The sequence below is a fragment of the Salvelinus namaycush genome, chromosome 8, assembly GCF_016432855.1.
Source record: "Salvelinus namaycush isolate Seneca chromosome 8, SaNama_1.0, whole genome shotgun sequence".
Classification (NCBI taxonomy): Eukaryota; Metazoa; Chordata; class Actinopteri; order Salmoniformes; family Salmonidae; genus Salvelinus; species Salvelinus namaycush.
The window spans coordinates 48,274,799-48,301,665 of record NC_052314.1 but is presented as its reverse complement, the minus strand read 5'-3'; the positions used below and the strand labels follow the sequence as shown (position 1 = coordinate 48,301,665).

Below are 26,867 nucleotides of genomic sequence, written 5' to 3'. Positions count from 1 at the left end.
TATTTGCATGAAAATCTGTCTCCAATTGGATGGATACCTAGCTATTGACATGAACTTTTCTTTCCTTGCAGAATGACCCATCTATATTTCCTCCCTGAATATGTTTTATCTCAAGGAACATGGTCTTTAGATAAATGCATTTTATAATTGCAAACGTCAAAGCATAGCTTAATATAGTAAACCCAGACTATTGCCACGTTACATGCTGCAGTCAGCCTTATTGTGAAACAGTTTTTTGAGTCATGTGATTTCTAGTCTCACCTCAAATGGGACAAACCAAACGCCGAATGCTTGTCTGCTCTGCGAGACAAGCGATTTGCCATCAAGTGCGCCCATGCGGCCGAAATATCTCTTTGGGAATTGCATTAGGCTACTGTACACTAGGGGCGGATTTTGACCTCGCAACTCTCAAAACATCACTAATCTGCGGATGACATTCAGGCATAGACCGCTGCTGGATTTATTTCCCGAAATGAATTCCGCTGTTGAACCGAAAACGTCAAAACACCAAGAAAATTGTCAGGTTAGAATAAGACAAGAGCTAAAAAGTATTCGGGTATGACGGTTAAAATGCGGGTTGGCATTGTATCACTGCACTAGCGTAGCAATTTATTGTAGCTATGCGGGCCTTAATACTGCATTTGACCACAGATTCCATCCACCAGTACTACCTGACATTATCCAGGAGCGTGTCTGTGTAGTCTATTGCAGTCATTTTTGCTTATAGGATTTTTACAGGACAAAACTTGTGGGAATCTAATGTTGACAACTAAACTGCTTTGGGAGATCTATTATATCGGCATAATATTATCGACGCGATACGGTGAGTATTGCATGTGTGTTATGACATTTTGTATCGAACGGGTATGTTTTTCTGTGATGCAGTGATGCGAGTTGCGGTAAATAAAGCGGTTCCCCCATAACACGCATGCGTCCTAACAGGTGTAAATTGCACGATATGCAATGGCATCTGAAGTAGCCCTATGCATGGTAGAAAAGTCCCTCAGGTTCGTGTAAACCCCTCGCTATTTCGATTAATACAGTGCATGCAAGGATGGAGAATTATAGCCCAAATTAAATCATATGAAGGTTTAGGTTATAATTATAGGGCTTTGATAAGCATCCTTTTTCTATTTGAAGAATACACCACTTGTGCAGATAAACAAATTGAATCATATTTGTTCATGTTTATTCTATTTGCTTGTGATTATTCAGGTTCATATGTATACTGTACCACTTTTTGGTCACAACATGGGCTGGATAACTAGCCTGGACACCAGGGTTTGGGCTCAATTCGAATTGAAGGCAGTGTATCTAGTGTATCCAGTTAAACATCTTGCACATTTTGTAAACATTTGATTCTTACAAGCAAAAACATATTATTTGCAAATAGCAAAAATAAGGACAAACATAGGTCAACTACAGATGCAGTTAGATATTATGCTTAAGTCAGTGATGGCAAACAGAATGTGAAAGGATAGTTCACATCTAATTTCATGCATACCTAAAGTAATGTATTGATAGGTGGGATGTTCTGTCATGTTGCTTATTCTTATCCAAACCTTTCAGATCTGCATTAGTGCCTAACAGTTTGTTTCTGGACAGGGCTATAGCTTTTTTAAACCAAGCTGCAGCCCTGTCCAGAATCAAACATCCTCTAGCCACTGCATCTAGGTAGTTATGAAACAATATCAGATGGAATGCTGGCGCTATAATTGCCTCTAGCTCTTGTATGATCCCTGAAGTAGGTTTGTAGAGCACTTTGGGTTGGGATTTACTTGTCTTAATACAGGGCTTCTTGTTTAATACATGGTTATTAGTAGGAGCTATTGGATGCATCCCAAATGGCACCCTATTCCCCATATAGTTCCGTATGGGTCCTGGTCAAAAGTAGAGAACTTCAAAGGGAATAGGGTGCCATTTGGGACACAGATACAGTATTAATGGGAGGTATAATTCTTCCTGCTCACTGTTTACATGGCACATCTGAGATCTGACTACATTGTCAGACAGGAGGAGGATAACCATTTTTCAAGAAAAATGTGGCTGGTTGGACCCAGAAAATATTATAGAATATAAAATATTATGTGTTATTTAGCAGTATCTTTATGGATTAGAAACACTAAAGTGATAGTCCATAGCCAACTCTTAGAGAAGAGGATGAGAATAGCTTTACCGGTAACACTTCCATTATTTTTGCTCTTATACCTGTGTATTAACACTGTAATTACTACAATAACAACATTGTAATAACCTATTATTTTAGTAATGCTTTACAATCACGTAGTGATAGAGATGGAGTTCAATGTAGAATGAAGTGCAATTACAGTGTTATTACACTCCTATAAGAGCAACCTAAGGTTTTGTAATGTGCTTCTGGGTTACCTACCTGTAGGCTATTAGGCCTATTACTTGGCTCGAGGCCTAATCCTACTTCATATGGAATTAATTCTGTGGATTCCTGGAAAACATCATGACTCGGCAGCATCACAGCTCAGCAACAAGATCAACAACCTGTCCTGTCTGTAATGTTTGGGTGAATTTGAATTGAAGGCAGTCAATTCAGGAAGTGATTTAAATAAAAACTAAAAACAGTGATTTAAAAAAATAAAAAATACACTATATATACAAAAGTATCTGGACCCCCCTTCAAATTAGTGGATTCGGCTATTTCATCCACACCCGTTGCTGACAGATGTATAACATCGAGCAGACATGGATGCAATCTCCATAGACAAACATTGGCAGTAGAATTTCTTGTTGTGATGTCTGTTTTGTCCTATATTTTTATTTTATTTATTTTATTTTTAACCCCATCCCCGCAGGAGGCTTTTTGCCTTTTGGTAGGCTGTCAGTGTAAATAAGAATTTGTTCTTAACTGGCTTGCCTAGTTAAATTAAGGTTAAATAAAATAAAAAATGGCCTTACTGAAGAGCTCAGTGACTTTCAACGTGGCACCGTCATAGGATGCCACCTTTCCAACAAGTCAGTTCGTCAAATTTCCTTCCTGCTAGAGCTGCCCCGGTCAACTGTAAGTGCTGTTATTGTGAAGTGGAAACATCTAGGAGCAACAACATCTCAGCAGCGTAGTGGTAGCCACACAAGCTCAAAGAATGGGACCTCCGAGTGCTGAAGCGTGTAGAAATCGTCTATCCTCCGTTGCAATTCTCACTACCGAGTTCCAAACTGCCTCTGGAAGCAACGTCAGCACAAGAACTGTTCGTCAGGAGCTTCATGAAATGGGTTTCCATGGCCGAGCAGCTGCACACAAGCCTAAGATCACTATTGCACATGAGTGGTGTAAAGCCATTGGACTGTGGAGCAGTGGAAACGCGTTCTCTGGAGTGATGAATAACACGTCACCATCTGGCAGTCTGACGGATGAATCTGGGCCTAATCGCCCAACATCAGTGCCCAACCTCACTAATGCTCTTGTGGCTGAATGGAATCAAGTCCCCACAGCAATGTTCCAACATCTAGTTGAGAGCCTTTCCAGAAGAGTGGAGGCTGTTATAGCAGGAAAGAGGGGACCAACTCCACATTGATGACCATGATTTTGGAATGAGTAGTTCGATGAGCAGGTGTCCACATACTTTTGGTCATGTCTTCTACTTTTCAGTTTATTGAGAAGTCATTGTAAATAGATGCCCTTTTTTCAATTATTCGATTGGAATGTCAGTTTACTTCCAGAATCGACTGACTTCCATTCATATTGACCCCAACCCTGCAGGGAGCCTCATTGGCCTAGTTAGCAAACTATATGTGCTGTTTTGGTATGGGGAGTATCCAGACCTTCACACAGTCCTAAAGTGATTAAATAATTTGATGAAATGCCAGGGTGTACTGTATTTTTCAGTGCTGTGACAATCCGTGACTTGAAAAGCAGCTAATGCCTGTGAACTGACTGTTGATTCAGTGCCCAAGTAACCTATACAGTTCTAACATTGTCCACCCAGCTCACGTCAATCACAACACAGAGAAGCCATTGCAACTGTAGGCCTAGTCTCTATGGTCTCTAGTCTCTAGTATCTAGTATCTATAGTCACTTATATAACTATCATCATCTAGATTCTATTTAGGTGTATGTAAAATAAAATCATAACACTTTGAGAAGGTCATAAACAATGTATTAAGGCATAGGATAAAACAATGGCAGTAACGCAACATAATAGCAGGGGCGATTCTGGTCCCGTGTGGCTCAGTTGGTAGAGCATGGCGCTTGCAACGCCAGGGTTGTGGGTTCATTTCCCACGGGGGGACCAGGATGAATATGTATGAACTTTCCAATTTGTAAGTCGCTCTGGATAAGAGCGTCTGCTAAATGACTTAAATGTAAATGTAATTCTAAGATGTATTTTTATGGGGGGCCAGAGTGGGGACCAAGCACCAGTAAGGGGTGGCCATGGGGAATCAGGAAATTGTATCACAAATACCATTGACAATTGGTTAAACTATGATGCAGTTTACTGAAAAACTGTTTCAACTGTTAATTTGTATCTGTCCCTAATCTGTTCAAAAAATCTATTTGAAAATGAACACAGGGAAAATATTCAAGTTAGATACATGTGAACTTAAGTGGTAACTCACTGATATTAAATATTAGGGCAATGCAACGGTAACAGAGTGACATTGAGAACCAGATTTTTCACTTTAAAATGTATGTCAAACAAAAACCAATGATTACTACTTTTAACAACTCCTGCATTTTTTTTTTTTTTTTTACAAAAGCACATTTACTTGAAGAACAGAGCAGATGCAAAGTTTGGTAGCAGAATGACGCTTTGTGCTGCTTGTGCCGTCATTGCCCAACGTTTCTTTTTTAAAGCCAATGATTTGTCCCATCTCTCTTCCTCTCTTTAGACTTGGTCCCATTGTCATTCAATGTACAATAGTGCTATTCCAAAGCTTCCCTATGGATGAGCCTGGGAATGACTTCAATGGATCTCTTTGGAAGTGCAAGGCAGGGATGTAATGGATTGGTCCCATGGCCTGCCAGCTCCCTCTTCCCAGTATGTCCAGCTGTGGCAAACCTCCCCCACTCTCCGGAGAAGGTAAACAACAGCTCCCATCACACAAGTCACTAAATCCTACCTAACCCAATGTATGATCACAACCAGTGGCCAAGTGCTATTTCCTCTCTAAGATTTGCATGGACACATAAGGACTTACCCCTCAGGATGTATTGTATGATTAAAGTGTTCTCTATGGATATATCTCATAACATTGGGCTTAAACTCCTGGTCCAGGAGCCACATTTGTATATCCAATTGCTATTAGAACAGAAAAACAACTGGTGACTACTCTCCCTCCAGGGGCAGGCTCTAACTCTCTGGCATGGGTCAAACTCTTCAAAAAGCCTGGAGGTGTTGGTGGTGGTGGGGGTCTGGGGAAGTCCTATCAGCCTGGGAGCATGTTGTCTCTGGCTCTCACCAAAGGCCTGCTGAACGAACCAGGCCAGAATAGCTGCTTCCTCAACAGTGCCGTACAGGTGGGTGCTAAACCTTGTCAATATGCAGGTTTATGCAATAGTTTAAACATAGCTTATTTCCCATGGAAGGCTAAGGGGCAAGATTACTACTAAATTAAGATGTATACATGTTTTTATGTAGGACCTAGGTCTACTTTTCATGTAGAACTTCATGTAGGACTAAAACAGTAATAACATTTTATGTTACAGATATTGTTGGATTAAAACACATGTAAATGTGATTTGAATATGACCTGTCTGTCATTTCACCTGAACAGGTGCTATGGCAGTTGGACATTTTCAGGAGGAGTTTGAGACAGCTTCCTGGTCATTTTTGTCTAGGGGATGCCTGCATTTTCTGCGCTTTAAAGGTTTGTATCATTGTATCATCATCACAATACATCTTCCACCTAGTTTAATGACTTATTCAAGAGATCACAAGATGTCCAAGTTCACCATACCACTCATTAAAATGTAGAATAGTAGTTATTTAGTTTCTATTTAAACAAAAATAGCTATTGATATTTGTAGATATTTTAAACCCACCCACTGGGAACACACTGGTTGAATCAATATTGTTTCCACGTCATTTCAATAAAATAACGTTGATCCAACATGAAATAGATGTTAAATTGACGTCTGTGCCTAGTGGGCAGTGTTCCAGACCTAGAATTAAGACTAATCCTGGACTGCATTGAACATTCTTTCTGGGTCCAGGAAACCGGCCCTTAGTGACTTGATAAATAAGGCAACTTACAGTACTAAGTAATTCTCTACGATGCATTTTCCCCCTGCAGAGTATTTTCAGCCAGTTCCAGGAGAGCCGAGAGCGAGCGTTGCCTTCAGATAGCCTGCGCCACGCCCTTGCTGAAACCTTTAAGGACGAGCAACGCTTCCAACTAGGCCACATGGACGACGCTGCAGAGTGCTTTGTAAGTCAGAACTGTAGCGCTTTCTTTTTTAGCGGTCGCAATGTCATATCAGCCTTTTTTATTGAACTAAAGTAGTTTCCCAAATTTCTCCTTTAGTACTCCTTAAATTTGCTAAATTCCAGTAACTTTCCCAAAAGTAATTTTGCAACCCTAACCCAGCCTACTCTATGTATTCCAGCACAAATACACCTGATTCAACTAGTCACTTAGCCAGTTAAGTCAGCTGTGATAGTTCTGGAATAAATCAAATAAGTGCAAACGGCTGGGGGTACTTTAAGGAGAGGTTTGGGAAACACTGAGCTAAAGGAACAGAAGCTAGGAGGTCAGAGGGTATTTTCTGCTTAGCACAGACAAGGTTATACCTCCAACTGAGATATTTGGGGATTCTCCCAGAGCCGTCCAATGGTACCATCTTAGCTGAAGACCATAACAACCCTATTCAACCAAAAGGGAAGTCAGGAAGACGCCAGGGTAAGACAAGATGACATTTCTCTTATGCTGCAAAAAATACATTTCGAATTTTGAGCAGTTGAGTTTTTTTTTGGTAAACTCAGTTAACATTGTTTCATTGATTACATAGTTGAAATGTGAATTCTTGCACAGGGGAGGAGACAGGTTAAAGAAGCCTTGAGACAATTGGGACATGGATTGTGTATGTATTTGTATTTATTAGGGATCCCCATTAGCTACTGCAAAGGGGTCTTCCTGGGGTTCAAGCACATTACAGACTTTACAATACACATAGATAAAACAGTACATCATATAACATTATACCACCACTACATATCTACAATACAAAATGTATAATACCACCATACAACAATATTACAATGTACGTGTGTGTGGAGTGCGTGTGCTAGTGCCTGTGTGCGTATGCGTGTGTCTGTACCTGTGTGTGTGTGTGTCTCTTCACAGTACCCTCTGTTCCATAAGATGTTTTTTAATTTAAAAAAAAATCTGATTCTACTGCTTGCATCAGTTACCTGATGTGGAATATAGTTCCATGTAGTCATGGCTCTATGTAGTACTGTGCACCTCTCATAGTCTGTTCTGGACTTGGGGATTGTGAAGACATCTCTTGTGAGGTATGCGTGGGTGTCCGAGCTTTGTTCTACTGTAGTAGTTTAAACAGCTCGGTGCATTCAGCTTGTCAACACCTCTTACAAAAACAAGTAGTGATGAAATCAATCTCTCCTCCACTTTGAGCCATGAGAGATTGACATGCATATCATTAATGTTAGCTCCCCGTGTACATTTAAGGGCCAGCCGTGCTGCCCTGTTCTGAGCCAATTGTAATTTTCCTAATTCCCTCTGTGTGGCACCTGACCACACGACTGAACAGTAGCCCAGGTGTGACAAAACTATGGCCTGTAGGACCTGCCTTGTGGATAGTATTGTTAAGAAGGCAGAGAAGCACTTCATTATGGACAGATGTGTCCCATTCAGAGGGTAAATGGCCAAGACAAAAGATTGAAGTGCCTTTGAACGGTGTGTGGTAGTAGGTGCCAGGCGCACGGGTTTGAGTGTGTCAATAACTGCAACACTGCTAGGTTTTTCACGCTCAACAGTTTGCCGTGTGTAACGAGAATGGTCCACCACCCAAAGGACATCCAGCCAACTTGACACAACTGTGGGAAGAATTGGAGTCAACATGGACCATGATCCCTTTGGAATGCTTTCGACACCTCATGCTCTGACGAATTGAGGCATGGACTACAAGTGCAACTCAATATTAGGAAGGTGTTCTTAACACTCAGTGTACACTGTTATGTTTTTACTCACAGATTTGTGTATCAGGATAGTTTGGACTACATATGCTAAGGATGTAATGGAAAACTCTTAACAGTAACTGACTTCAGATGTCTGACCTCATTTTGTTTCATTCTTGGTGCACAAGGAGAACATTCTGGAGAGAATTCACCTGCACATAGTTTCTGACACAGCGACTGAGGCCTGCACATCCAAGTCCTGCATTACCCACCAGAAGTTTGCCATGACACTTTATGAACAGGTAATGTGATGTATTTATTCCACTGTCGATTGGGAAGAGGGAAAAGGAGAGACATATAGACTATTGGATAACACTCTACTTAAGGGATATAGGTATAATGCATTATGATACGTTCATAATGCATTATAAGCCTTGCCATGAGTATTTATGAAGTGTTTATAATGTGTATAATCTTATAATGAAACCGCTATTTTCAGCCATTTTCAGTTGATACATTTCCACATAAAAAGACGTAGCATTTTATAAGTTCCTTTATAAAACATTTATAAGGACTTATACATGCTTGTAACAAGTAATAATACACTATAACTGTATGCCTTAAGTAAAGTGTTACCCAATAGTGACACACTCAGTAACAACAAAAAGATTATAAAACCAAGTCAATTCAATAGATCTTTATTGTCCCCGAAGGGCAATTCTTACACCGCTTAAGAAAGACATATACATGCATAAATAAAAGCATACACACAGCAAGCATACACAGCTAAGGGAAGATTTTTTAAAAAAGCATAAATTACATTTTGTCAAATATACTGTATATAGATGACCCGAAGGCCAATCTGATAAGGCCTATACACATATCATCGGATTTCCAATTTCAACTTTCTCTATAGTTATTCTGTTATTTTAATTTGACATGAAACTTGTTTTTCTCCCCCTGCAGTTTGTATGTCGTAGTTGTGGCGCCTCCTCGGACCCCCTTCCTTTCACAGAGCTAGTGCATTATGTCTCCACCACAGCCCTATGGTAAGTACTTCCTCTAAGAAACTTGTCAAACTGAACTGAATCTTTGCTCTAAGCCAAAATTGGATTCTCTGGTGAGATGGCGCTGCAGTGGATAGCTGCCGTCTTACGGGCTCCTAATATTCTGTGTTTCTTTACGCTGATCTTAACTTATTTCCACCGTCATTTCCTGTGACCGAAAACAGCTTCTGGACATCAGAACAGCGATTACTAACCTCGATTTGGATGAAGATTTCTCCTACAATGAGTCGGCAACTCTGGAATTTATGCTTACCCCGGACCAGGCCCTGGTCGCCGGGACTCGAAAGAGGAAGAGGCGGCGAAAGAGAGGCAAGCGAGGCAGAGTCATGATTAGGCTATGTCAGCGAGCATCTAGAACGTCATTGCCCTCTGTTTTGTAGGCGAACGTACAATCACTAGAGAACAAACTGGACGAGCTCCGTTCGAGACTATCCTATCAATGGAACCTGAAGAACCGTAATATCCTATGTTTCTCGAAGTCGTGACTGAACAAGAACTTGGATAATATACACCTCGCTGGCTTTTCCATGCACCATCAAGATCGGACGGCAGCTTCGGGTAAGATGAGAGGGGGCGGGTTGTGTCTCTTTATTAACAACAGCTGGTGCTCAATCTCTAATGTTAAGAAAGTGTCCGATTTTTGCTCACCTGAGTTAGAATACCTCATGATAAACTGCACACCATACTATTTACCAAGAGTGTTATCACCTAGATTTTTCATAGCTGTCTATTTACCACCACAAACTGATGCTGGCAGTATGACCACACTCAACGAGGTGTATAGGGCCATAAGCAAACAAGAAAATGCTCATCCAGAGGGGGAATTTTTCCAGAGGGGGTACTTTTTGTTTTAACTAATTTTACCATCATGTCACCTGTGCAACTAGAGGCAACACAACTCTAGATCACCTTTACTCTACACACAGAAATCTTTCAAGGCGTTTCCCTCACCCTCCCTTTGGCAAATCTGACCATAACTCTATCCTCCTGATTCCTGCTGACAAGAAAAAACTCAAACAGGAAGTACCAGTAATGCACTCAATACGGAAGTGATCTGATGAAGTGAATGCTAAGCTACAGAACTGTTTTGCTAGCACAGACTGGAATATGTTCCAGGATTCATCTGATAACATTGAGGAGTTTACCACATCAGTCACTGGCTTCATTAATTATTGGCTCGAAGACATCGTCCCCACAATGACCGTACGTACAGTACATATCCCAACCAGAAGCCATGGATTAAGGGCAACATCCTCACTGAGCTAAAGGCAAGAGCTGCTGCTTTCAGGGAGCAAGATACTGATCCGGACGCTTATAAGAAATCCCACTAAGACCTAGGAGCCATCAAACAGGCAAAACATCAATACAGGACTAATATCGAATCCTACTACGCCGGCTCTGACACTCGTCGGATGTAGCAAGGCTTGCAAATTATCACAGATTACAAAGGGAAACCCAGCCTCGAGCTGCCCAGTGACACAAGCCTAGCAGACAAGCTAAATGCCTTCTATGCACGCTTCGAGGCAAGCAACACTGAACCATGCATGAGAGCAGAAGTAGTTCTGGACAACTGTGTGATCTCGCTCTCTGCAGCCGATGTGAGTAAAACCTTTAAACAGGTTAACATTTACAAGGCCGCGGGGCCAGATGGATTACCAGGATGCTTAGTCAGAGCATGTTCTGGTGTTTTCACTGACATCAACCTCTCCCTGACCCAGTCTGTAATAAATGCATGTTTCAAGCAGACCCCCATATTCCCTGTGCCCAAGAACGCCAAGGTAACCTGTCTAAATGGCTATCCCGCCGTAGCACTCACATCTGTAGCCATGAAATGCTTTGAAAGGCTGGTCATGGCTCACATCAACACCATCATCCCAGGCACCCTGGACCCAGCCCAATTCATATACCGCCCCAACAAATCCACAATCTCTATTGTATTCCACACTGCCCTCTCCCACCTGGAAAAGAGGAACATCTATTTGAGAATGCTATTTATTGACTGCAGCTCAGTGTTCAACACTTTAGTGCCCTCCAAGCTCATCACTAAGCTTAGGACCCTGGGACTGAACACCTTCCTCTGCAAATGGATCATAGACTTCCTGACAGGCCTCTCCCAGGTGGTGAGGGTAGGCAACAACACATCCGCCACGCCAACCCCTTAACAAAGGGCCCCTCAAGGGTGAGTGCTTAGTCCCCTGCTGCACTCCCTGTTCACCCACGATTGCGTTCAGTCCCCTGCTGTACTCGCTGTTCACCCACAACACCATCATCAAGTTTGCTGATGACACGACGGTGGTAGGTCTGATCACATATGACGATAAGACCACCTATAGAGAGGAGGTCTGTGACCTGGCAGTGTGGTGCCTGGAAAACAACCTCTCCCTCAACATCAACAAGACAAACGAGCTGATCGTGGACTACATGATCAGCTTGTTTGAGAGCTTCAAGAGCTTAAAGTTCCTCGGTGTCCAAATCACTAAGGAATTAACATGGTCCTTACACACCAACACAGTCCTCCCCCTCAGGAGGCTGAAAAGATTTGGCATGGGCCCTCAGATCCTCAAAAAGTTATACAGCTGCACCATTGAGAGCATCTTGACTGGCTGCATCACCTCTTTGTATGGCAACTGCTTGGCATCCGACCGCAAGGTGCTACGCATGGTATTGCCATCCAGGATGTCTATACCAGGTGATGTCAGAAGAAGGCCCTACAAATTAACAAAAATTCCAACCACCCAAGTCATAAACTTTTCTCTCTGCTACCGCACGGCAAGCGGTACCGATGCACCCAGTCTGTAACCAACAGGACCGTAAACAACTTCTACCCACAAGCCATAAGACTACTAAATAGTTAAACAAATAGCTACCCGGACTATCTGCATTGACCCTCTTTGCACTAACTCTTCTAACTATTTTGACTCATCACATACGCTGCTGCTACTGTTTATAATATATCCTGATGCCTAGTCACTTTACCCCTACCTATATGTACATTTATTTATTTATTTTTTATTTCACCTTTATTTAACCAGGTAGGCAAATTGAGAACACGTTCTCATTTACAATTGCGACCTGGCCAAGATAAAGCAAAGCAGTTCGATACATACAACAACACATTAGTTACACATGGAGTAGAACAAACATACAGTCAATAATACAGTGAAAAAATAAGTCTATATACAATGTGAGCAAGTGAGGTGAGATAAGGGAGGTGAAGGCAAACAAAATATATATAAAAATAAATAAAAATATAAAAAGGCCATGGTGGCGAAGTAAATACAATATAGCAAGTAAAAAAAACACTGGAATGGTTGGTTTGCAGTGGAAGAAAGTGCAAAGTAGAGATAGAAATAATGGGGTGCAAAGGAGCAAAAAAATAAATAAATGAATACAGTAGGTAAAGAGGTAGTTGTTTGGGCTAAATTATAGATGGGCTATGTACAGGTGCAGTAATCTATGAGCTGCTCTGACAGCTGGTGCTTAAAGCTAGTGAGGGAGATAAGTGTTTCCAATTTCAGAGATTTTTGTAGTTCGTTCCAGTCATTGGCAGCAGAGAACTGGAAGGAGAGGCGGCCAAAGGAAGAATTGGTTTTGGGGGTGACCAGAGAGATATACCTGCTGGAGCGCGTGCTACAGGTAGGTGCTGCTATGGTGACCAGCGAGCTGAGATAAGGGGGGACTTTACCTAGCAGGGTCTTGTAGATGACCTGGAGCCAGTGGGTTTGGCGACGAGTATGAAGCGAGGGCCAGCCAACGAGAGTGTACAGGTCGCAGTGGTGGGTAGTGTAAGGGGCTTTGGTGACAAAACGGATGGCACTGTGATAGACTGCATCCAATTTATTGAGTAGGGTATTGGAGGCTATTTTGTAAATGACATCACCGAAGTCGAGGATTGGTAGGATGGTCAGTTTTACAAGGGTATGTTTGGCAGCATGAGTGAAGGATGCTTTGTTGCGGAATAGGAAGCCAATTCTAGATTTAACTTTGGATTGGAGATGTTTGATGTGAGTCTGGAAGGAGAGTTTACAGTCTAACCAGACACCTAGGTATTTGTAGTTGTCCACATATTCTAAGTCAAAGCAGTCTAGAGTAGTGATGTTGGACAGGCGGGCAGGTGCAGGCAGCGATCGGTTGAAGAGCATGCATTTAGTTTTACTTGTATTTAAGAGCAATTGGAGGCCACGGAAGGAGAGTTGTATGGCATTGAAGCTCGCCTGGAGGGTTGTTAACACAGTGTCAAAAGAAGGGCCAGAAGTATACAGAATAGTGTCGTCTGCGTAGAGGTGGATCAGAGACTCACCAGCAGCAAGAGCGACATCATTGATGTATACAGAGAAGAGAGTCGGTCCAAGAATTGAACCCTGTGGCACCCCCATAGAGACTGCCAGAGGCCCGGACAACAGACCCTCCGATTTGACACACTGAACTCGATCAGAGAAGTAGTTGGTGAACCAGGCGAGGCAATCATTAGAGAAACCAAGGCTGTCGAGTCTGCCGATGAGGATGTGGTGATTGACAGAGTCAAAAGCCTTGGCCAGGTCAATGAATACGGCTGCACAGTATTGTTTCCTATCGATGGCGGTTAAGATATCGTTTATGACCTTGAGCGTGGCTGAGGTGCACCCATGACCCATGTACATACACTACATGACCAAAAGTATGTGGTCATGCTCGTCGAACATCTCATTCCATAATCATGGGCATTAATATGGAGTTGGTCCCTTTGCTGCTATAACAGCCTCCACTCTTCTGGGAAGACTTTCCACTAGATGTTGGAACATTGCTGCGGGGACTTGCTTCCATTCAGCCACAAGAGCATTCGTGAGGTCGGGCACTGACGTTGGGCGATTAGGCCTTACTCGCAGTCTGCATTCCAATTCATCCCAAAGATGTTCGATGGAGTTGAGGTCAGGGTCAGTGCAGGCCAGTCAAGTTCTTCCTCACCGATCTCGACAAACCATTTCTGTATGGACCTCACATATTGTCATGCTGAAACAGGAAAGGGCCTTCCCCAAACTCTTGCCACAAAGTTGGAAGCACAGAATCGTCTAGATTAATGTCATTGTATGCTGTAGCATTAATATTCCCTTCACGGGAACTAAGTAGTCTAGCCCAAATCATGAAAAACAGCCCCATTATTCCTCCTCCACCAAACTTTAGAATTGGCACCATGCATTGGGGCAGGTCTCATTCTCCTGGAGTCCGCTAAACCAAAATTTGTTCTTTGGACTTCTAGATGGTGAAGCATGATTCATCACTCCAAAGAACACATTTCCAATGCTCCAGAGTCCAATGACGGCGCGCTTACACCATTCCAGCTGACGCTTGACATTGTGCATGGTGATCTTAGGCTTGTGTGCGACTGCTCAGCCATGGAAACCCATTTCATGAAGCTCCCGACGAACAGTTATTGTATGTAGTGAGTGTTGCAACCGAGGACAGAAGTTTTTTACGCGCTGGGCACTTCAGCACTCGGCATTCCCGTTCTGTGAGCTTGTGTGACCTAACACTTTGCTGCTCAGCTGTTGTTGCTCCTAGACGTTTTTACTTCACAATAGCAGCACCTACAGTTGACCGGTGCATTTCTAGCAGGGCAGAAATATGACAATTTGACTTGTTGGAAAGGTGACATCCTATGACGGTGCCATGTTGAAAGTCACTGAGCTCTTCAGTAAGGCCATTCTACTGCCAATGTTTGTCTATGGAGATTGCATGGCTGTGTGCACGACTATACACCTGTCAGCAACAGGTGTGGCTGAAATAGCAGAATACAGTAATTTGAAGGGGTGTTCACATACTTTTGTATTAATAATGTATCTACTTCAATTACCTCGTACCTATGCACATCGACAGCCTCAATTCGTCAGGGCATGAACTACAAGGTGCCGAATGCGTTCCAAAGGGATGCTGGCCTAGATATCCTTTGGGTGGTGAATCATTCTTGATACAGAAGGGAAACTATTGAGTGTGAAAAACCCAGCAACGTTGCAGTTCTTGACCCACTCAAACGGATGCGCCTAGCAACTACTACCATACCACTTTCAAAGGCACTTATATATTTTGTCTTGCCTGTTCACCCTTTGAATGGCACACATATACAATCCATGTCTCAATTGTCTTATGGCTTAAAATCATTCTTTAACCTGTCTCCCCCCTTCATCTACACTGATTGAAGTGGATTTAACTGGGGATAGCAATAAGGGATCATAGCTTTCACCTGGGTTCACCTGGTCAGTCTATGTCATGAAAAGAGCAGGTGTTCCTAATGTTGTGTACACTCAGTGTCTAGCAAGTTATCGTTACTCATTGTGTATGTATTCCTTGTTATTATTTGTTCTATATTTTTCTCTCTGCATTGTTGGGAAAAACCTGTACGTAAGCATTTCACCTGTTGTTTTATGAAGCATGCGACAAATTACATTGGATTTGACAACATTTGATATTACAGTGCATAGGCATCATTCTATGATAACTATAAGACAATAACGTATGTGAATGCCTTGTACCAGGTGTGTAAGCACAGCTAGTTATAGAATAGACCTACTGCTCTGGTAGGTCGTCCAACTAAACGTTTAGTTCCAAAGTACTCCAACTGCATAATGTGCTAGTGGTAGGTAAGACTTTACACTACAATGCTATTATAACTGTTTAACTTGTGTGTAAGTACAGTGTGGCAGTACAGTGTAGTAACTATACAGTAACTGTACTGTACTTACAGAAATAATTACACAGTAATAAGGGCAGTAAGGCGCTAATGTGAAGTGTGACCGTACTAGCCTGCTAAGGGTCACTACATACATTGTTCCTCTTCCACTTGCTGTTAGTTTTGGATAAGGCGCTAATGTGATTTACAGTGCAGAAAGACACCCCTATTATCCCGCCTCCTTTGTGTCCCAGCCAACAGGTGGGCCACGTCCTGGGGAAGAACGACAGGCTTCGGTCGGACATGTTCGGGGAATTGCTGCAGGCGGCAAACACCATCGGTGACCTACGGAACTGTCCGGTATGTTGCTTGCTCATTTTCATTGTGAACCATAGTTTGAAGTCTAATATCCAATGTGACATATTTGTTTTTGATAGACATGTGGCCATGTTGTTATCTATGCAGCCATAAAGTTGGTGCTGAACAATGTGACTGCAATGTGTCATTTAGAGGAACTCATCCCAGCTTCTAGCGGTACATGACTCCAATGGATTTTTTATGTAATCTATGCCCAAAATAATCCAAACCCATGAAATCCAGAACTCCTTGTCCAATCAAATCACTTTGTTAGTCAATTACTGTTAGTCAGGTCATGTTGTGGAGGGTCATTGTGCTTTCTGAACTGTGTGAAAGTCCCTTACTGAAGCAATGTTCAGTATGCTTGTTTGTTTATAAATCACTGTCATCTTCTCAATACGTAAAGGATCTAGCGATGAATGGATTCTACCAGCTATTCTATCAGTATCAAAAACGTTATTTCATTCAAACCCGCATCGAGCTGATTTCTACTGTCTGTATTCTGCTGTGTGATGATGGAACAGGCCTGAAGGAGAGGCTGCCAGACTAGTGTTAGGGATATAAATAGCAGTTAAGGCTTATCCACTGTTGCTCTCTCATCTTGATTGGCTAGCACTGGTCTACCACTTCAATGTGCGTCAGCCCTGGTGCAAGTGCTTTGTTCCATTAACCCTTTCTACTGTGCCTGAATAAAAAAAAATCATATCACACAGGATTCTTAAAGTTAGATATTAAAGCTATTTTTGTATTTTCTGTAATGAAAGTTGTTTTACATTTTCATATTAACAACATTAAAAATAATTAACAACCTGTAAATAATAATTATAAAGGATTAGTAAATAGTTTATTCATCATTTATTCATCATTACTCCATTTAAAATATGTTTAATGTAGGTCCTTAAAAAACATTTTCTATTCATTAGTTAAGTCTTTTTGCATGGCCTCATCTAGTGTGGGCTATTTATACTTTAAAAATACTTATATTTTGAGATACCAGTGTAATTTCTCACAAAAAGATGGCCATTGGTAGACATTCCAGCAGTACCTGATGCTCCTGAAGGTCTCAAAATGGCCCCTAGAACATATCAATGGTTAAACAATAAGCACAAAATACAGAGGATCTTTAAGAAAATATATAGACAATTTTATTCACAAAAACTGTCAAACATCTGATGTCAGGACTTGAGGAAGCGTTGTAATGGGAATGTTTTGCTTATGTTGTCAACCTCGCCAATGCAAAATAATCATAAAACAGGGAGATGTAGCCTACACACAACAGCAAATTTTCACTAGTTGATTTTTATTTATTCAATACTACTGATATATGATTGAGGTATAAACGTTACATGTATGATTTGCAGTTAGAAATGTTCCATGTATAAACTTTAAATGCCTGCAGTGCCTCCGTCTTTTAACCGCAGACTATTTTCACACGTGGCTTTGTTTGGCAGCACCTTTACATGTCTTTTAAAGGCAGTAAGGTTTTAAACATAATGGGATAGTTCAGCGAAATAATGTATTCAGATATGTGCTTCCTTACCTCGTAAGCAGTATATGGACTGCTCTGGGCGGTAGATAGCCGGGCGGGTTGGAGCGTTCGGCCAGTTACCGAAGGTTGCTGGATCGAATCCCCGAGCTGACAAGGTAAAAATCTGTCGTTCTGCCCCTGAGCAACACCGTTCCCTGGGCGCCGAGGATGTTGATGAATTAAGGCAACCCTCCTCATCGCTCTGATTCAGAGGGGTTTGATTAAATGCGGCAGACACATTAGCCCTTTTCATGAGGATAAATTCTGTTCGTAAACCAAAGAATCTGTTCGCAAAAGTATGCACTGCGTAGGACAAGGAGCAGGAGTAGTTTCAGTGTTTGGGTTTTCGTCACTGATTATTTGGATGTACCAGGATTGGGTGTATGCAGTGCTTAAAACTTCTCACGAGTCACAAACCCGGATCCGGGATCCCCCCATCAAAAAAGCTGACTAGCATAGCCTAGCCTAACGCGACAGGGATATCATATAATATAATTTTCATGAAATCACCAAGACACCAAATGAAAGATAAACATCTTTGGGAATCCAGCCATCATTTCCGATTTTTAAAATGTTTTACAGCGAAAACACAATATGTATTTCTATTAGCTAACCACGATAGCAAAAGACTCAACCGCATATTTTCACAATTTTTTTACCGCATAGGTAGCTATCACAAATTCGACCAAATAAAGATATAAATAGTCACTAACCAAGAAACAACTTCATCAGATGACAGTCTTATAACAGATTTATTGTATAGCATATGTTTTGTTCGATAAATGTGCATATTTCAGGTATAAATCATAGTTTTACATTGCAGCCACCATCACAAATCTCACCAAAGCAGCTAGAATAACTACAGAGACCAACGTGAAATACCTAAATACTCATCATAAAACATTTATGAAAAATACATGGTGTACAGCAAATGAAAGACAAACATCTTGTGAATCCAGACAATATTTCAGATTTTTTAAGTGTTTTACAGCGAAAACACAATATAGCATTATATTAGCTTACTACAATAGCCAACCACACAACCGCATTCATTCAACGCAACAGTAGCGATAGCGAAAAAACAAGCAAAAGATATACATTTATTCACTAACCTTCACAGTCTTCATCAGATGACAGTCCTATAACATCATATTACACAATACATATATGGTTTGTTCGAAAATGTGCATATTTAGCGGTACAAATCGTGGTTTTACAATGTGAATACATAGTCAAAATGCAAAAAAATTGTCCGGAGAAATCTTGGAGAGGCACCTAATCTAATCAAATAACTAATCATAAACTTTACTAAAAAATACATGTTGGACAGCAAATGAAAGATACACTAGTTCTTAATGCAACCGCTGTGTTAGATTTTTTTAAATAACTTTAGTACGACATACAGCTTACGTTATAGCGAGACAGCGCCCAAAATCAGGGCGAAAAATACGACTACACATTTTCGACAGAAATACGAAATAACATCATAAATGGTTCCTACTTTTGATGAGTTTCCATCAGAATCTTGTACAAGGGGTCCTTTGTCCAGAATAATCGTTGTTTGGTTGTAGAATGTCCTCTTCACCTGTCGAATTAGCAACCAAAGCTAGCCATGTGGCGCAGGAGTGTCCAACTTCACCATAACGCAAAGAAAAGAAAATGCCGAAAATCGCAATAAACTGATATAAACTGATATAACTCGGTTTAAAATAACTACTTTATGATGTTTTTAACACATATATCAAATAAAATCAGAGCCGGAGATATCTAACGTCTATACAGAAAGCTTTTCAGAACGCAACCTTGGGTCCCTTCTCGCGCCTTCCTGAACAATGAAAAGTCTGGTCACATCATTCCAAAAGCTCTTGTTCGGCCTCAGATAAAGCTAGACACCCCATTCCACCTCTCACTGCCTATTGACATCTAGTGGAAGGCGTATGCAGTGCATGTAGATCCATAGATTTCAGGCAAATTAATAGGATAGCCCTGGAACAGAGCCCCGATTTCAGATTTTTCACTTCCTGACAGGAAGTTTGCTGCAAAATGAGTTCTGTTTTACTCACAGATATAATTCAAACGGTTTTAGAAACTAGAGCGTGTTTTCTATCCAATAGTAATAATAATATGCATATTGTACGAGCAAGAATTGAGTACGAGGCAGTTTAATTTGGGCACGATTTTTTACAAAGTGAAAACAGCGCCCCCATATTGACAAAAGGTTAAACGTTGACTGCTTCGTGCGTGTAGTGAAATTAACGGAAGGAGGGCAGAGGCTTTGGCGGAGAGTTTCCTTTTGCGAGGATAGACTTTGCAAACACGTACACGCAAGGTTTTAGTTCTGGGTTAACTGAGTTTCGACTGTCTAAAGGAGTGACTGCAATCCACACTTTGGTTTTGGTAGAAAAGTCACTGCCAAAAAAACACATACAGTGCCTTCGGAAAGTATTCAGACCTCTTGACATTTTTCACATTTTCTTACGTTACAGCTTTATTATAAAATTGATTCAATTGTATTTTTCTTATCATCAATCTACACACAGTACCGCATAATGACAAAGCAAAACAGTTTTTTTGACATTTTTGCTAATTTATTAAAAAGTAAAAACAGAAATATCACATTTACATAAGTATTCAGACCCTTTACTCAGTACTTTGTTGAAGCACCTTTGGCACCGACTACAGCATCAAGTCTTCTTGTGTATGACGTTACAAACTTGGCACACCTGTATTTGGGGAGTTTCTCCCATTCTCCTCTGCAGATTGGAAGGGGAGTGTTGCTGCACAGCTATTTTCAAGGTCTCTCCCGAGATGTTCAATCGGGTTCAAGCCGGGCTCTGGCTGGGCCACTCAAGGACATTCAGAGACTTGTCTCGAGGCCACTCCTGCATTGTCTTGGCTGTGTACTTAGGGTTGTTGTCCTGTTGGAAGGTGAACCTTCGCCCCAGTCTGAAGTCCTGAGCCATCTGGAGCAGGTTTTCATCAAGGATCTCTCTGTACTATGCCCCCAGTCCCTGCTGCTGAAAAACATTCCCACAGCATGATGCTGCCACCACAATGCTTCACTGTAGGGATGGTGCCAGGTTTCCTCCAGACGTGACACTTGGCGTTCAGCCCAAAGAGTTCAGTCTTGGTTTCATCAGACCAGAGAATCTTGTTTCTCATGGTCTGAGAGTCCTTTAGGTGCCTTTTGGCAAACTCCAAGGGGGCTGTCATGTGCCTTTTACTAAGGAGGTGTTTTCGTCTGCCCAGTCTTCCATAAAGGCCTGATTGGTGGAGTGCTGCAGAGATGGTTGTCCTTCTGGAAGGTTCTTCAATCTCCACAGAGGAACTCTATAGAGTTTTGTCAGAGTGACCATCGGGTTCTTGGTCACCTCCCTGACCAAGGCCCTTCTCCCCAGATTGCTCAGTTTGGCCTGGAAGAGGAAGAGTCTTGGTGGTTCCAAACTTATTCCATTGAAGAATGATGGAGGCCACAGTGTTCTTGGGGACCTTCAATCCTGCAGACATTTTTTGGTACCCTTCCCCAGACCTGTGCCTTGACACAATCCTGTCTCGGACCTTTCCTTCGACTTCATGGCTTGGTTTTCGCTCAGACATGCATCGTCAACTGTGGGACTTTATATAGACAGATGTGTGCCTTTCAAAATTATTTCCAATCAATTGAATTTACCACAGGTGGACAATTAAGTTGTGGAAACATCTCAAGGATGATCAATGGAAACAGGATGCACCTGAGCTCAATTTCGAATATCATGAATATATGCTTGTGTAAATAAGGTATTTAAGTTTTTTTTAAATACATTTGCAAACATTTCTAAAAAACTGTTTTTGCTTTGTCATTGTGAGGTATTGTGTATAGATTGCTGAGGATTTTTTTGTTATTTAATCCATTTTAGAATAAGGCTGTAACATAACAAAATGTGGAAAAAGTCAAGGGGTCTGAATACTTTCCGAAAACACTGTGTGCATATTTTAGCATTTTTGTTATTTTTCTCAGCATTTGTATAAAGGTACACATCACACTATTACAGCAGTGTGACTGTTTTGGAATATCATTTTCAATATATTTTCTTAAAGATCCTCTGTGTTGTGTGCTTATTGTTTAACCATTGATAAATTCTGGGGGCCATTTTGAGACTGCTGGAATATCTACCAATAGCATATCTTGTGACACTGGTCTCTCAAAAGATTTATAAAGTATATATAGCCCACACTTTAGATGAGTCACTTTAGATGACACAAAAAGACTTAAACTAACAATTAGGAAATGGTTTATTACACATCTTATACATCATTATTAAATAATTTAGAAGTTGTTTATAAATGGTTACTAGGTTACTAACATTTACAAATGTGGGAGTAGTGATTAATAAATTATTAAACTATTTACTAATCCGTTATGAATGCTTTATTACGTGGAGTTATTATAAAGTGCTACCATAGTCCTGTATATATTATAGTTTATGATTCCAATATGATGCAACATGTTTCATGGCAAAATTGACAAGGTTTCTGGAATAAAATACATAGATTTATATATAGATTTCTGCTTTTAATTATCTCTCATGGATGATAGTTTCTCATCTTCTTTGCAGAGCAACTGTGGCCAGAGCATCAAGATCCGTCGGGTTCTCCTGAACTGCCCAGAGATCGTCACCATTGGCTTTGTGTGGGACGCAGAGCAGTCTGACCTTACAGAGGATGTGGTTAGGTCACTGGGTCCACATCTCAACCTCTCGGGGGTAAGAGTTAAAAATACACAATGGAGGTTTAGTCGCTACTTGTTTACCTCAAATTTGGCTTGACAGCTGACTGTATGGTTCATATACAAGATTATTGAATATTAATAAATGTATTTTAATAATAACAATAATACTGTCACGGTTGTCGTAAGAACTGGACCAAGGCGCAGCGTACGTAGAGTTCCACATCTTTATTATCAAGTGGAACTTAAGCAAAACAAAACATTAAACGAACAACGAAACGTGACTACGTGGTGCACATGCACAAACACAAAATAATATCCCACAAACACAGGTGAGAAAAATAGCTACTTAAATATGATCCCCAATTAGAGGCAACGATTACCAGCTGCCTCTAATTGGGAACCAAACCAAAACACCAACATAGAAATTTTAAACTAGAACACCCCCTCATCACGCCCTGACCTACTACACCATAGAGAAACAAGGGCTCTCTATGGTCAGGGCGTGACAAATACAGAATAAGATAACAATAATCATTCATAATAAAAACAATATACACTACCGTTCAAAAGTTTGGGGTCACATAGAAATGTCCTTGTTTTTGAAAGAAAAGCATAGTTTTTGTCCTTTAAAATAACATCAAATTGATAAGAAATACAGTGTAGATATTGTTGACTATAGATGTAGATGTTGTAAATGACTATTGCAGCTGAAAACGGCAGATTTTGTTTTCATTAAATAGTACCCGCAAAACACCAGTCTCAATGTCAACAGTGAAGAGGCGACTCCGGGATGCTGGGCTTCTAGGCAGAGTTGCAAAGAAAAACCCTATCTCAGACTGGCCAATAAAAATAAAAGATTAAGATGGTTAAAATAACACAGACACTGGACAGAGGAACTCTGCCTAGAAGGCCAGCATCATGGAGTCGCCTCTTCACTGTTGACGTTGAGACTGGTGTTTTGCGGGTACTATTTAATGAAGCTGCCAGTTGAGGACTTGTGAGGCGTCTGTTTCTCAAACTAGACACTTATCCTCTTGCTCAGTTGTGCACCGGGGCCTCCCACTGCTCTTTCTATTCTGGTTAGAGCCAGTTTGCGCTGTTCTGTGAATGGAGTACTACACAGCGTTGTACAAAATCTTTAGTTTCTTGGTAATTTCTCGCATGGAATAGCCTTAATTTCTCAGAACAAGAATAGACTGATGAGTTTCAGAAGAAAGGTCTTTGTTTCTGGCCATTTTGAGCCTGTAATCGAACCCATAAATGCTCCAGATACTCAACTAGTCTAAAGAAGGCCAGTTTTATTGCTTCTTTAATCAGGACAACAGTTTTCATCTGTGCTAACATAATTGCAAAAGGGTTTTCTAATGATCAATTAGCCTTTTAAAATGATAAACTTGGATTAGCTAACACAACGTGCCATTGGAACACAGGAGTGATGGTTGCTGGTAATGGGCCTCTGTACTCCTATGTAGATATTCCATAAAAAATCTGCCGTTTCTAGCTACAATAGTCATGTACAACATTAACAATGTCTACACTGTGTATTTCTGATCAATTAGATGTTTTTTTAGTGGACAAAAAAAATTGCTTTTCTTTCAAAACCAAGGAAATAATGTCTAAGTATTTGGTATTTTGGTATGTTATTAGGTTCCAAGGAAATTTCTAAGTGACCCCAAACGTTTGAACGCTAGTGTATAGAGACTTTTATCCAAAGCAACATTTTTGTATGGGTGTCCCCAGTGCCATTCAAACCCACAATCCTGGGCATTGCAAGCACCCCAATCCCATTCAACAACACAGTCCTTAATTTTAGAATATTTTTAACTCTTACATGGGTGTCCAATTATATCATTTCTGCACAATATTTTATTCCATTTAGTGGGCCCTTTTGGTTTCAAAAGCACCCTCAGAGGCAAATCTTCAGTATACAGTATTATCCTTAAAAGTTCAATCTGTAAGATTTCCAGTGGTCTCATTTTATCTGCTAAAATAAAGTAACTACGCCTCCATTTTGAAGAATACAACTTAAAAATTAAGATCTTATCATGAAAGAAAACAAAAAACACCAAATCAAATATTTGCAAATATGTGAGATATTACTCAATTGCTTGTTTTCAAAATATAATAACAACAGATAAACAAATCAGGAAAGGCTGACAGCATTACAATGGTGTTACTACAGTTATTACTGTGTAACTACATGTATAGGGGAACTTTAGGTGTAGTGTTATATCAGGTATAACAGATGTAAGTTATATGATGTAAGTTATATGTTACAATGTGTGCCTACACTATAATTACACTGACTGCACCTGCCAATGTATTAGGGACACATTGTGAAACGTGACCTTGATATTATTCGTAAATCCTTGAATTTATTCATGCCACAATCAGGTATAACAATTGTTAGTAGTATGTAGCTATATGTAATTGTAATTACACTGTACCTGCCTTTGTAACTACCATTTAAATGCAAAGTTATTAGGGGCACATATTGTAAAGTATGATCAAAGAACAAAAGTATGAACACACTCCAAATGTGAAATAGCTCACACACAAAGAGACAACATGATTGTCCACTGTTTATGTTCACATTCCAGTCTGACTAAATCCTATCCAGGTGTTGTGAGATCTGGCAGGCGTCTGTAAAGTAGCCAGACTGGATAGCTGTATTAAGGTTGCTTGAGTATTAACTAAGTGTCAAAGTTGGTTGAAGATTCCTATCCTAATTGATAATATGTATGCATTGTTCGTGTATGCCATCTTTCATGTATGTCATATTTCAGCTGTTCAACCGGGTCACTGATGAGAACGCCAAAAGGAGTGAGTTACGTCTCGTGGGAATGATTTGTTTCTCCAGCAAACATTACTCTGCGTTCGCTTATCACACCAAGTCCTCAAAATGGGTCTTCTTTGATGACGCCACCGTGAAAGAGGTGAGTGTTTAAATTAATGTGTTAGGGTCTGTTTCAAATTAATTGAGAAAAATGGTTATAATATCTCATAGATTATCTATTTGTGCAGATGTTGCAGAAGTCATGTCAAAACTTTGAACACAACCTCAAAAGTGCTCTTAAGTTGAGATAAGTCCCAGGCCATCAATTCAGTAGATCCAGCCACATCAAATGAATCAGAACATTAAGGACCAAATCATTTCCAGATCTTATTAGGTGCTTATCTTTTCCATTCATTTGGTGTTGGCATACAGATACATTGACACAATCCAATGTGGATTCATCTTGATGTTAGACTACATTGAGGTCTAAAAAGAGCTTGCAAATGTAGATTTTGGAGTGTAATGTCCCTTTAACATAGCCAACGGCAAACATAATCGGTGTTTAATGAATAAAAGAAAGTAGGTTATTGATATAATTTATTTATAAAATGTATTTATAAAATATAATTTATTGACAAGAGCCATAAAAGCAATGCTTTCCTTTTAACAGCTGGGCTATCATTTGAGCTATCCTTGGGATCCTTAGTCGCGCAGCGGTCTAAGGCACCGCATTGCAGTGCTAGAGGCGTCACTACAGACCCGGGTTCCATCCCGGCTGTATCGCAGTCCCATAGGGTGGTGCACAATTGGCCCAGCGTCGTCTGGGTTAGGGAGGGTAGGCCGTCATTGTAAATAATAATTTGTTCTTAACTGACTTGCCTAGTTAAACATTTTTTAAATAACAATAAATACATTTAAAAGCTTAGCAATGAACTTAAGGTTCTCAGAAGAGCTCTGCCAAATTGTAATGATGAAACATGAAGGCAAAATGGACAGGTTCACAAAAGATGGAAGACATTTTAACATCTTACTTGAACTATCCATCGTTAAGCTGATAGTTATACAGTCTGTGCCTCACCAACAAAAACACAACACTACAGTACCAGTCAAAGGTTTGGACACACCTACTCATTCAAGGGTTTTTCTTTATTTTTACTGTTTTCTACATTGTAGAATAATAGTGAAGACATCAAAACTATGAAATAACACACATGGAATCATGTTGTAACCAAACAAGTGTTAAACAAATCAAAATATATTTTATATTTGAGATTCTTCAAAGTAGCCACCCTTTGCCTTGATGACAGCTTTGCACACTCTTGGCATTCTCTCAAGCAGCTTCATGAGGTAGTCACCTGGAATGCATTTCAATTAACAGGTGTGCCTTGTTAATTTGTGGAATTTCTTTCCTTCATAATGCGTTTGAGCCAACCAGTTGTGTTGTGACAAGGTAGGGGTGGTATACAGAAGATAGCCCTATTTGGTAAAAGACCAAGTCCATATTATTGCAAGAACAGCTCAAATAAGCAAAGAGAAATGACAGTCCATCATTACTTTAAGACATGAAGGTCAGTCAGTCTGGAACATTTCAAGAACTTTGAAAGTTTCTTCAAGTGCAGTCACAAAACTATCTCTCATGAGGAACCCCACAGGAAAGGAAGACCCAGAGTTACCTCTGCT

The 26,867-nt window shown here is 40.6% G+C and overlaps 1 protein-coding gene across 1 annotated transcript in view; it reads left to right on the top strand.

Moving 5' to 3' along the window:
- Positions 1–4,984: 4,984 nt before the first annotated feature.
- Positions 4,985–26,867, top strand: part of usp53b (ubiquitin specific peptidase 53b) — a 47,574-nt gene continuing 25,691 nt past the window's right edge. The window contains exons 1-9 of the mRNA XM_038998998.1: positions 4,985–5,051; positions 5,313–5,488; positions 5,746–5,838; positions 6,265–6,399; positions 8,297–8,410; positions 9,075–9,157; positions 16,073–16,178; positions 22,299–22,445; positions 25,198–25,347. Coding sequence (XP_038854926.1) covers positions 4,985–5,051; positions 5,313–5,488; positions 5,746–5,838; positions 6,265–6,399; positions 8,297–8,410; positions 9,075–9,157; positions 16,073–16,178; positions 22,299–22,445; positions 25,198–25,347 — 1,071 coding nt within the window. The remainder of the gene's footprint in view (positions 5,052–5,312; positions 5,489–5,745; positions 5,839–6,264; positions 6,400–8,296; positions 8,411–9,074; positions 9,158–16,072; positions 16,179–22,298; positions 22,446–25,197; positions 25,348–26,867) is intronic.